Raw genomic sequence first — 12,660 nt, forward strand, 5'->3', positions numbered from 1 at the left:
CGATTCCTTTTGTATCCTGGAGAACTCAGTGTCGTCAAAGATGTTTCCCACAAAGTTATATTGTCAGCCACACCAGCAGTGTGACTCTGAATGACAGTCATTAAAGTCAGTATGTCAGTCAGTGGGTTGGTCAGTCAACTATTTTGATCCAGACTGAAATGTGTCAACAACTATTGGATGAATTGTCATTAAATTTGCACAGGTGTCCAAAGTAAAACTGCAATAAATCATAGATTAACTGATTCACTGTATTAAATTAATCACCAACTAATCTGATGATCATTTAATTGATTTGAATAATTTTCAATAAACACAAAGGTAAAAATTCTCTGTTTCCAGCTTCTTCATATTTTATGGTTTCTGTACTTCTCTATGCAAAGGCGTGGGTTTTGTTTCAACATGAGGGTGCATATGACACGTGGGGTTTGGGGTGTCCTCCATCAGAAAATTTTGAGCATCTAACTCCTAATTTCCTGCACTCTGGTGAATTATTTGCACCAGTTTGTGCCTTTTCTGCATCGATTTATGGTGGAAATGTCTTAAATTTTGTCAAAATAAAAGTCCTGTGCTGCAAAACAAGATATGTAAGGGCGTGATCTTGGACTTCCACAGTGACTAATGAATCCACAGTATTCATTAGTTGCAGCTCTGGTCCAGACTATGATTCCTGCGACCTGGCCCTCAATAAGCAGATGAAAATGTTTGGATGGACCATCATCAGGTGAACCTTTTAATTCCACCCAAACTTTGTTTTTTGACCAAATACCTGCAATATAATGCCATTACCATCAGCTTCAGCTGGACTTTGTGTAAAAGTGCTAATAGTAATCAGTCAGTATTTTTGTGCAACACAGAATGAGAGAGTGTTTGTCTGGGATCAAACTGCAACATAAATAAATAACACTATATACAAGATTCAAGAACACAAACATCTAGATGGCACAACACAATCCTTGAGCCTGCATACCTGAGATGTATACAGTGCAAGTTACAATACTTAAAAACAAAGCAGTAGTATTAAATTGTAAAAAATGCTAAGATGCTAAGATGATGAACACGAAAAATCTCCTGCACAGTTACATTTTCACCTGCATGTTAGTATTCTGAGGTCAGCATGTCACACTCTGCGAGTACAGCCTCTCAGAGCTGCTAGCATGGCTGTAAACTCTTTCTATCTTTTGGCGTTTTGCCTCTTCAGTTGAAATTTTCAGAGAGAGAGTAGAAAAATGACACATGACATATTAAGCACCCTGGGACAGAGCCAAGCCCAGAGCACAGCCACATGGTATGCATCCCTGCCAACTGTGTCACTATTTGTTTTTAATTTATATGCAAGTTTGGGAAACATCTTTTTGTAATTTTGCTTTTTTTCCATGACTGCTTTTGTCATGGTGGTGATCTGAAGGTTGGAATTGTTCTCTGAGCAATCAAGGACTTTGTGGCAACCAAATCCTCTGAGTGGGAAGCTCTTAGAGAGAGTGAGAGCAATGAAGGAGAGAGCAGTTGGCCAGATACTAGGATCATCTTTCCACTTTGATCTTGACCTGTTATGACATATCAGACCCACTTTTTCCACTCCTCTGAGCCTCTGGCTGCAGCTAGAGGGGGTTTTACCCTGTCTCATTTTCCTCTCCTCTTTTCCTGAACTTTTTCTGCTCAGTTTCAACGTCGCACACGCTCTAACCCCATGAATATACAAAGTAATGTCTGCTCTCACACTCTCTGTCTCTCTGTCAGGTTGAGCAGAGTGTTCAGGGACACAGCAGAGAGCGGGTGGGTGCTGAGAACACCCAGCCCCAACAGGATAAGAGGACTCCGCCCACGCCTTCACCTCACCCCCTGGCTCACGCGTTTGGCCTCACCCCCAACTCTGTCATGCAGGACCCCAGAATACAGAGCCTTAGGTAAGAGCAATGCACTCATAGTTCGACTGTATGTATTCATGACCTTTAAAAAAATCTTCATACATCTATTTGGAAGCACATAAACAGTTTAAGATTAATGGTGTGTGTGCACTCTTTCTGCAGTTTGCCTGGGCAGATACATCCCGTGGTTCCCTCCGGTGCCGTCCCAGAGGAGTACCTAAGAGCACTGCGGCCCTTCGCCACCTCAGATGACCTCCGATTGACGTCTCTACCCCTGAGTCTGGACCCTGCTGCTGCTGCCCACGCTGCAGCTGCTGCTGCTTACTATCATCCTGCCTACCTGCACCACCCACTGTCCTTACCAAGGTAATAACACCACCTTAAACTCCCAATCCTCAACCTCTCAGACTCATGTTATCTTGTCACCCACAAAGTTTTGTTTGGATTCTCATAAAGACATTTGGGTGCAGCTGTAAGAATCACGTCTTTGGTTTGAATATTTCTCTCATTAGGAGTATATTGTAGCGTAGATAAAAATAGTTAAAGCAACTTACTTATAATACAATCAACTGAAGATCTTGAGGAGACATTTAAGGGGAATTTTGGAAACACTGCTAAAAGCTAAACTATGCTGCTCTATGGATTTACCAAAATAATACTGCCAGTGATAAGCACACCATCTTTTCACATGACTAAAACACCACCATACCTTTACCTTGTAGGCAGACTCCACCGCCGTCCCTGTGTTCCCTTCCCATTTCACTTTTTAATAGAGTGCATTGAATTTTCAAGAGATTGTTTAGTCAGCGTACATATTAAATCCATTACCATATACAGTAAGCAGCAAGGTCAGGAAACAACAAGAATACAACTGAAGGTGCTTGTTTAAAATGGATCTGCAGTTAATTAAACTTCTCATTAATTAATTAATTCAAATCTTGAAAGTCATTGAGTTTTCTCTCATTTGCAGTGGTTTCAAGTTAAAGGTCCAGTGTGTAATATTTAGGGGAATTTAGTGACATCTAGTGGTGAACACTGCAGATTGCAATCGGCTGAAACTTCTCCCAGTTATAATTTCTTCAGTGTTCATTGTTGAGGTTTTCAACAGGAGCGGAATTATCCAGAGATCGCTATTTATCTCTAAAATAAATAAATATCCAAATAAATATCCAATAAAATGAATAAAATCAATAAAAACACTGAATAGAGCAGTTTCATGTTACAAATCAGTGTTTCTCCTACGCTGTTGGGCATGTCTCAGATGTCCCACTTGCCCACCTCATGCTTATATGTGCTCACCTTTTTCCTCTGATAACTTAATGTGTAATCACTTCATTTCTGATACATATGTTAAGGAGGTTTTTAACATAAGCCAAATTATCCGCAGAGGTCTCTTCCTCTCTAACTCAAAAAAACTCAAAAAAGCAGCCCTTTCTAGAGCTCGTGTTTGGTTTGTCTGTTTCGGGCTACTGTAGAAACATGGTGATGAAAAATGGTGATCTCCATAGACGAGGACCTGCTACCTATGTAGATATAAACAGCTCATTATAAGGTAACGAAAACATGGCAATTCTTATTTTCAGGTGATTATACACTAAAGGAAACACACTTATTATATTATATTTTATATCCACCAATATATAGGACCTTTAAACAAATCAAAAGAGAACAAAACAAACATACAAATTGCATACTAAGGTAAGGTGCTTTGAGAACATCATCTTGAATTGCCTTGAGGTTATGAAAATATTGATCTTGACACTGCATTGTAGATAATTCCATATGTTTGGTGCATAAAAACTAACGCCAGTGTCCAAGTTCGGAGTAAACCTGTGGGAAAGCATAAGACAGTACAATCAAAATGCTTTCTTTTTTATGCTTGTATTGAAGTTCCCTCTGTACTCACTGTATGGGCTGCTCAAAATTAAAGAGAGTTTAAAACAGTTCAAAGTTTTATCAAAAGCATCCATGAAAAGTTATGTCCAAGTTATTTTGTCATCTCTACTTTATGTTAGACTGCAGTGCTGGACAATGAAAAATGATCCATGCTGCTAAGAACCAGAAGTGCTCCTGTAAACACTCAATTTCACTGTCTAACCTGCATTTGTGTACTTTTATGTACCCTATAATACCTGCCACAATACCTTCATACACACATCATCCTCTCATCTTCATTGCTGCAATGTTACCTTTACATATCAGATATTTTCCACCTTTTTCACACTTGGCCTGTGACTGGTTTACCCCTGGTCCATCTGTCTGTCGCAGGATGGAGGAGTCCCTGTGTCTTTCTGCTCTGCGGTCGCAGTTCTACTCTGTGCCTGCAGGGGGCGCCTTCCCACCTCTTCACCCCTCTGCCCTCCACTTGCACCTGCCTGGAGGCCGCTACCCCGGAGAACTGAACCACACAGCAGCACTGGCTGAAAGGTAACACACGCACACACACACACGCACACATATGCATGCGCACGCACACACTCCCTGTCCCTCTCTCTCTTCCTCTCTTCCTCTCTCTCTCCCCCTCCTCTGTCTGCAGGGCTGTGTAATCTCTCTCTGCAGGGTAGGCACAGGTTGCTGAGTGTGTGATATTTTTAGCACACACCCCACAGTGCTCCTCCTATACACTCATCACACACACTGCCCTTCACACACACACTACACACCCATACACATGCATATGCAGAGCAAGTGCACACATTAAATCTCACACATAAGGAGGTCTCTCTTTCTTTCTCTCCATTTTCTTTCAGCACTTTGAGCTGCTTTCTCAGTTTCACAATACACATTGTTTCCCTGTGGCATAATGCACGGGGGAAATGTTTGTGTTTGAAATGGATGGTATTTATCGTCTGGTTCTGTAATGGCTCTTGCGTATCCTGTAGGTTTGTTTGTGTGCTATTGATTGCTGCTGAATGTGTTCTGTTGTGTGTGTGTGTGTGTGTGTGTGTGTGTCTGTGTGTGTGCGCGCGCGCATGTCTATGTGTGTGCGAGTGTGTCCTTTTCCTGTGGATACCTATTAAGTGTTCATCTGCTCTTGCTCAGTCATGCTGTGTATGGATTATTTTCCTCATGGTAAGTGGAGAGAGAGTGAGTGTGTGTGTGTGTGTGTGTGTGTGTGTGTGTGTGTGTGTGTGTGCGCAAATTTGCATGTGTTTCTGCGAGTGTGTGTATGTTTGAAATGTTTGTGCGAGGTTCACCAGTGTGTGGTTAATATCTGCCTCATGTTGGGTGTTGCATCTCTCACCTTCTCCCCCTGTGTATGTGTGTGTGTGTGTGTGTGTGTGTGTGTGTGTGTGTGTGCATACTTGTCAACCTCCCCCACAGGCTACAGATGGAGAATGAGCTCCGCCAGCGAGAGAGAGAGCAAGAGCGTGAACGAGAGAAAGAAAGGGAGCGCGAGGCAGGGCTGGAGCGCGAGCGGGAGAGGGAGAGAGAGAGAGAGGAGGAGCGGGAGAGAGAGCTGGACAGACAGAAGGAGAGGCAGAGGGAGAGACAGCAGCAGATGGTCAGAGCGGCCGAGAGCCACTACCTGGCTGAGCTGCAGGCTCGGAGGGCACCACCGGAGGACAGGGCCAGGCCAGGGGAGAGGCTGACCCCGAACAGACTGGGTACCTACACACGAACACACACAAACCACACGCGTGCACTCATGCATGTGTGTCGCACATGCACAATCAGAGACCTAGAGCTGAAGAAACTTGTAATAATATTCTGTGTTAAAATCCAACATGAAGGAGGAAACAAAGTTAAACTTCTGGTCTAAGTTACCCAAATAAGGTTTGCTGAGTACAGATGACTGAGTTAAAGGTCCAGTGTGTAGGATTTATAGGGATATATTAGCAGAAATGGCATACATTAGGATAAGTATGTTTTTCCTAAGTGTTTCGTCACCTGAAAATACGAATTGATCTCTGTAGCAGGTCCTCGTCTACAGAGATCGCCACAATGCCCCGCTGTGTTTCTACAGCAGCCCAGAAGAGACAAACCAAATGCTGGCTCCAGATAGGAACATTCATGTTTTCATGTTGGCCACTGTAGTTAGTAGCCCCTCCATCATGGGCCAAACATCATCGGAAAAACACAGATTTTTTAAATGAAACTACTTTATTCAGTGTTTTTACTGGTTTAAATCACCGGATCAGTTTGTTCTGTAGAGGAAGTGACCTCTGCGGATAATTCGGCTCCTGGTAAAAACTTTTTAATTGTCTGGATCTTAAGTTATCAAGTGCTAGGCCCGTCTGAGAAACACTGATTTGTAAAATGAAACTGCTTTATTCAGTGTTCATACCAGTTGTAATCACCTGATCCATTTGTTTTGGAGAGGGAGAGAGCTATGCGAAAAATTCAGCTCCAGGTAAAAACCTCCTAAACAATGAACACTGAAGGAATTCTAACCTGGAGTTTGCACCTGGTGCAGGAGAAATTTCACCTGGTCGCAAACCTCCCCGCTAGATGCCATTAAATCCTGCACACTGCTCCTTTAATATTTTACCCACTGGAAATCAAAGAGGAGGGGAGAAACTCTTCAGTAGTTAACTTTTTTTAACAGATATAAATCATAACCTTTTTTGTCCTGCTGCTGTGAGGCCTCAGGATGCTGATGTTGGTTAGAATCTGGTATGAATATTTATGTCCCCCAAAGGGCGATTACTTACGATTATGGTGATGCCCTGACTTCTCCTCTAGCACAGCCATCGAGGCAGAATTTCCATTTGTACACAAGAAAAATTACAATCTTCTGGGCAAATCTGCTCTCCGGAGCTGGTGTCACCCTCAGGCTGAAATGTCATCTCTGCACACAAGATAGTATCTCATAATCTAAACCAAGGCAGACTATTGTGAGACTTGCTGAATGTGTGCTAAATGTTGAACACTTGTGCTTGAAATGACCCCGTGACCTTTATCATAGTGGGTCAGTGTGTGGAGTATACTACGTATCAGTCTTGAGTAATGAATAATGTGCCTTAAGTGTTCCTTTGGGTGCCTTCCTTGTCCCAGATTGACTTTCACACTATAGTTAACAGATAAAGACAGTTGTTCATAGCACAGTAGTCAGTCATGCAGAAACAGTAAATGCACTTGATATGGCTCAGGGCCATATTTAAACTTGTCACATGATGTTGCACTTTGTAAGATGAACTGTGTCAGATGAATGATAATATGTACTCGATCATAGTGCCACCTTTAAGAGAATATTCAGGGGCACCCGTAGCTCACCTGGGAGAGCAGGCACCCCATGTGCAAAGACTGTTGGTTCGAATCCACCTGAAATATGGCACCGTCCAATCTGTTGGATTTCCTTATGTATCACAAATAAACTTACCAAGTGTATGCATTGAAATTTAAAGAAATCACAACGCTGCATGCACATTTCTTCTTGAACTCATACTTAAAATATTATTGGTGATCCATCATTTTGTCACCCTCATCAGAACTGCAGTATAAGACGCTGAGTGATGTCTGAATAAATCTCATCCAAATGTCTACACACATGAATTGTGCTACCTGTCTAGGAACTAACTCATGCGTTCAAAACTGTTTTTCCAGATAAAACCAAGGACTCAGAGCACCCGGTTTTCCCAGCACCCAAACCTCTGTCCCTGCAGCCTGGCCTTCACTCCCCCAGGGGCTCTATCCCACATCCTGTGCCCAGCTTGGTGCCTTCTCACTTGGGGAAGCATCACGCTGCTTCTGGGGGACTCCATGGAGCTCTGGCAGCTGCCATGATGACTCAGAGGGCAAGTGAGGCGGTGTGGTTAACACGGCAACGGGGGCAAGGCCAGGAGAGGGAGGGTGCACTGGAGATGGGCCTCAGGTCACCTGGGAAAGGGGTGGAGCTGAGGAGAGACAGTCACAGGTGCACATGCCTAAAGATTTAGAAAACGATTTAGTGTGGGGAGACTTTGAATCTAAATGGAATTTTAATTTGCTTTTGCTTCTCCTCAACAGAACCAATTCAGTCCATCACAACCCGGGCAGCAAAGATGCACCCCCTTGCCTCAGCGCTCCACCTCCTCTTATCTCCCCTAAAGGTCCCCATCATCCTCCTGCCCCTCCAACCACACTCTGGAATCCAGCCTCCCTTGTCGACACCCCTGCAGACTCCCGTAGAAAACTCAACCCTCCTACGCCGCCAAGTCGGCCACCACCAGGACTGACCAGAGCCGAGAGACCTCCCCTGAGCTGGGGGGAGAAGCTGGAAGAAGGAGGCAGGAGGAGGGCGGAGGGCACAGAGAGGTATACCTCACTGAGGGCAGCTAGTTTACAAGAAGCAGGTTCCTGGAACAAAGCAGAGCAGGACAGAGCCATCCAGAGCCTCTATCACCGGCATCACATCAGTAACCTCCACCAGAAATCCTGTGCGCCTCCGTCTATTCCCGGTGCCTGCGCTGATCTGCTGGGACGGTGTCAGGCAGCTTCTCTGTCTCCAGTGAGGGAGCGACAGAGTCAGCCGCCTGACAGCATGCTGGTGTATGACGAGGTGCTCCAGCAGCACCGCCGGCTGCTCAGCAAACTGGACCTGGAGGAGAAGAGGAGGACGGAGGCCAGAGAAGGAGGTGAGCAGGATGAGGTGGCAGGAGGGGGGATACATGAGCAGGAGGGGATGTGGTAGGCAGAAGAGATGACCACATACTGCTGCAATGTGTTTATGATTAAAGATCTCTGTTTCACTCCTCCCACCAGGTTATTACTATGACCTGGACGAGTCATATGATGAGAGTGACGAGGAGGAGGTGAAAGCCCATCTGAGGAGAGTGACAGAACAGCCCCCACTCAAACTGGACACATCATCCGAGGTGCATAAACATGACAGACTTCATATATACACGCAAGCTTTGAAAACGTTTGTACGAGTGATATTAACCTGCCCAAATGTCTCTCTCCAAAGAAGGTGGATTTTCTGCGTGTGTGTGGTCTGACCACGCTGGCCCACCGCGATGAGCTTCTGGCGCGAAAGAGGAGGAAGAGGAGGAGGATGATGAGAGAGCGCAGCCTCTCTCCGCCGGCCGTGCGGGGCAAGAGGAAGGCCTCATCACCTTCAACACCTACAGCTCCCTTAACTACCCCGTACTCTGCCGAGCAGATGGACAGCACCCCCGAACTGGACGAGAAAAAAGACTTCCTCCTTATGTTCAACCTGTCCCATGTCAGCCCACAGCAGAGGAGAGGTAACAGCCTGTTCAGTATCCACACACATCCTACGTGCTACTCCGCTCTCCTCACAGTTGTTCTGGTGATTCCCCGTGGAAAAAAACAACCCTCGGTTTCTCTCAGTTTTGCTTTTTACCGCAGCTGTAGGAGGGGTGAGAAGAAAATAAAGTTAGGAGGCATCTCGAGAGGAGGTTTACTTTCTCTAGCAAGAGTAGATTTGAATTCACAGCCTGTTTATATATAGTATCTGTCAAAAATGTATGAATTTCTTTAAAAGCCTATTAAACTACTGTATTGTTAATGTAAAAATGTAGTCTACTTTCCATTACTTATTTTTTAAAGGTTCTGTATGTGACATTCAGAGCATCAATACAGCAGCAAACCACTATTTACTATGTAAAGACAAAATGAAGTAACAGTGTCCTGAGCAGAGAGTGAAGGTCCATTCCCTTTGTGCATGTTGTAATCTGAGCTTCTCTCTGATGTTGTGGTAGGTGGTATGGCCACGCATGTGAGTCCTTGTGAGTGTTTCCTGCTGGCTTGCTTATTACCACTGCTCTGCACTTTGCTCATAGGGGATGTTGTTGTACAAGCGTAGCGCCTACCCTCCAGTTTCTCCCCCGGGTTAACAGTAAGGATTGCACTAGAGGGCCGCTACAAAGTCCCTTCTGTAAACTTCCATTGCATTTTTACACAGAATCAAACAACGGTAGCATCATTCTGCACCAGTGTGTGATTGTACACTGCATCGCGTTTTTGCGAATTCAAAAGAGACATGACAAGCATGACATGCGTCTGTAGCACTTTCTAAACAATAACAATAGCATTAATGTGTCAATAACAATCATTTACCACCCCTGTTATATGGATCTCATCTCCTCTGCTCAGAGGGTAAGGAGCTCCCTAATCTCATTGTTTTCCCAAGTGACGGATGCTGTTTTTCTTCTTTGAGTTAGCTGCTAACTGCTAACAACTACTCACACGCTTAACACGTTGTCAAAATGTCACACCTGTACCACCCATGATGCCATCTTGCAGGCTGTCTTGTTTATACAGAAACTGTTTCTGCGCTGTTACTACCTCCTGTGGTGGCTTAAAGGCAAGACCACTCTTTCCCCCCTTCCCTTGATCATACCTTATATACAGAACAGTGAGGCAACATAGTGGCAAACAAAAAAACAAACAAAAAAACGTGAAAATCTGATTTTAAAAAATCATAATAGAAAAATCAAAGTGAAAACTGGATTTTATAATATGGTTTGCAGGGCGAACTCTCTGATGTTTAAATGTTTATTGTTCATTACTTGCTCAGAGGGAGGCTGGTGCATAATCAGCAGCTCATTTGCACTCTCTCTCAATGTTTCTCTTAATTTCCTGTGACCGGAAGCGTTTTTCTAATCTGTCAGCAGCGCAGGAGGACCTAGTTTACTATAAACTATGGTTACCAGCTTTTGGATACAGACGTAATATCTGGGTGAAAATCTTATAAACCGATTGGCTCCTCTGGAGAAAAACAGACAAACTATTTTTAGGCAAAAGCTGGTAAAAAACAGGACCTGAAAAGGATTAACCTTTCTTAAATGTGTGTGGCCATACTCTGTGATGGTCATGACCTCAAGTTACCCATTCGTTGACCCTTTTCCGTCAGTTCCTTGTGCCAGTCAATATTTTAAGCCCTATTTTCAAATATGAATGACAGGTGTTCTCATTCTGTCTTTTTCTCTGTAGATAAGGAGAGGACAGAGGAGCTGCTGAAGGCCATTCAAAGGAAGACTGTGACATTAGACACACTCAGATATAATCCTTTACCTCCCTGTAGCAGTCCTCCTGCTCCCTCAGCTGGTGAGACACACACAAATACACGCATACATTTATATGCATGTTAAAGTGATAAAAACTTCTTCTAAGGAGCTGTACAAATTTGTTTTCAGGTGACTCTTCATCAGCCCCTCTGCCGAGTCAATCAAATGGACATCTGTACCCAGACTCTCCCAGCCCCTCCCCTCCCTACTCACACAAACCCAAAAATCTTCCCCATAATGAAACATTCAAACCCTCAAAGGACACCCACATGGCCCGCATCCCTCCATCCTTTGCTCCCCATCATGAAAAGGCTGAATATATGGAGGCTCAGCCAAACAGGAAGCTCCAGGGCCTCCAGAACGGCGTGGTTGCTTCTCCTCAGAAAAAGGAGCCCAATCCTGTGCAGAACGGGCGGAACCGGCCCTGGGAAAGGTTTACACCTGAGGCCTTTGCTCAGCACTTCCACCAGGCCGTGCTGCAGTCCACACACAACACACTGCAGAACAAAGGTGAGCCACTCACTCCCATGGGTGCACAACCATTAGGCTTTAATTGTGACTTTTAAAATGACAATGTTCTGCCACCTAGTGGTGTATATATGTAATATCCTAGCATTTAAAATGTACAGTGCTAGTAACCATATTGGCTCCTGATGAGGTACTAAAAATAGCTGCAAAGACTGACAGCCCTTTTTGTCTCACTCTTTTCTTTTAAGGAGTCTCAAATTGTGTCCCTGAGGCCGGCACGAAGGCCGACCGCTCATTGCCTCACAACAACCCTCAACTGAAAATTTCAACTCTTAATCATGCCCCTCAGCATGTACACATCAACGGCCATCACTTCCATTCCCCTGTAGCCAGCAGGGACGCTCCAGGGCCACGGGAAAACCTGTCCGATGAGGACGAGGAAGAGTCTGGTCAGGAGGAGGAAGATGAGGAGGAGGAGACAGAAGAAGCTCCAAGGAAGTGGCAGGGCATTGAAGCTATTTTTGATGCCTATCAGGAGTATGTTGATGGTGAGTCAGTGAATATTTCAGGGATTTTATAGATGTTTTTGCTCGATTATGTGCACTCAGCAAACACTGACGTGCTTCATTTATTGTTGAAGTGCTGTAACCTTAGAAAAAAGACGCAAATCAATGATTATTTTTCAGCATTAATAGAAGTTAAGCAACAATACAAGCCTTGTATTATTGCTCTAAGAGCAGTGGTGAAAAATGTAGAAATTGTGATGCAAACAAAGAAAAATTAAGCATTCATCAGGGGGCCCCAAACTGTACTGACTACACTACACTCTCAGATTGTTTGTTTAAAGGAGATATTAGGATGATGTAATTTCCTCTCATTTGTGGTTTCTGTGTGTTTCTCTCTGTGCAGAATGGAGTATAGAGAGGCAGGTCCTTCACGGTCAGTGTAAAAGACTCGAAGCACAGAACTACAATCTGACCAGAACTGCGGAGCAGCTCTCTCTCACAATGGGGGTAAGTTCCTGAGACCATGTCTGCACATAGATTTGTGTAAACTCTCTTAGAAGTAAAGTTTCTAATTAGACCCATGTAGGGTTCTTTGGCTTATCCCAACAGGAGAGCCCTAGAAGCCTTTCAGAGGGGTCTACCCAAAACCCAACATAAAGGGTTATACCTAGAACTATCTGTGACTACCTCTTGCTCTCTTTTGGGGTTTTATACAGAACCTTTCTACCTTTTAAGGATGCTAACACAAATCCACCCAGGATGTTCTACTGAGAACCGTTTTATATTCCAAGGGTTTCATCTAGAGCCCACCCAAGGTGGCTCAAAAAGTAGTAATAGACTACATTACCCATAGTAGTAATAGATATC

At 44.2% G+C, this 12,660-nt stretch overlaps 1 protein-coding gene across 4 annotated transcripts in view; it reads left to right on the forward strand.

Moving 5' to 3' along the window:
• The window catches only part of LOC125887893 (genetic suppressor element 1-like), a 49,387-nt gene that overhangs the window by 34,093 nt on the left and 2,634 nt on the right, over positions 1 to 12,660 (forward strand). For 3 of the 4 annotated variants that reach the window (XM_049574992.1, XM_049574994.1, XM_049574995.1), the window contains exons 4-15: positions 1,738 to 1,904; positions 2,028 to 2,231; positions 4,134 to 4,292; positions 5,190 to 5,473; positions 7,413 to 7,722; positions 7,815 to 8,422; positions 8,550 to 8,662; positions 8,755 to 9,034; positions 10,746 to 10,859; positions 10,949 to 11,329; positions 11,536 to 11,835; positions 12,197 to 12,300. In XM_049574992.1, coding sequence (XP_049430949.1) covers positions 1,738 to 1,904; positions 2,028 to 2,231; positions 4,134 to 4,292; positions 5,190 to 5,473; positions 7,413 to 7,722; positions 7,815 to 8,422; positions 8,550 to 8,662; positions 8,755 to 9,034; positions 10,746 to 10,859; positions 10,949 to 11,329; positions 11,536 to 11,835; positions 12,197 to 12,300 — 3,024 coding nt within the window. The remainder of the gene's footprint in view (positions 1 to 1,737; positions 1,905 to 2,027; positions 2,232 to 4,133; positions 4,293 to 5,189; positions 5,474 to 7,412; positions 7,723 to 7,814; positions 8,423 to 8,549; positions 8,663 to 8,754; positions 9,035 to 10,745; positions 10,860 to 10,948; positions 11,330 to 11,535; positions 11,836 to 12,196; positions 12,301 to 12,660) is intronic. The other variant, XM_049574993.1, reaches the window with a different exon arrangement.

Source organism: Epinephelus fuscoguttatus, linkage group LG4, assembly GCF_011397635.1.
Source record: "Epinephelus fuscoguttatus linkage group LG4, E.fuscoguttatus.final_Chr_v1".
NCBI lineage: Eukaryota > Metazoa > Chordata > Actinopteri > Perciformes > Serranidae > Epinephelus > Epinephelus fuscoguttatus.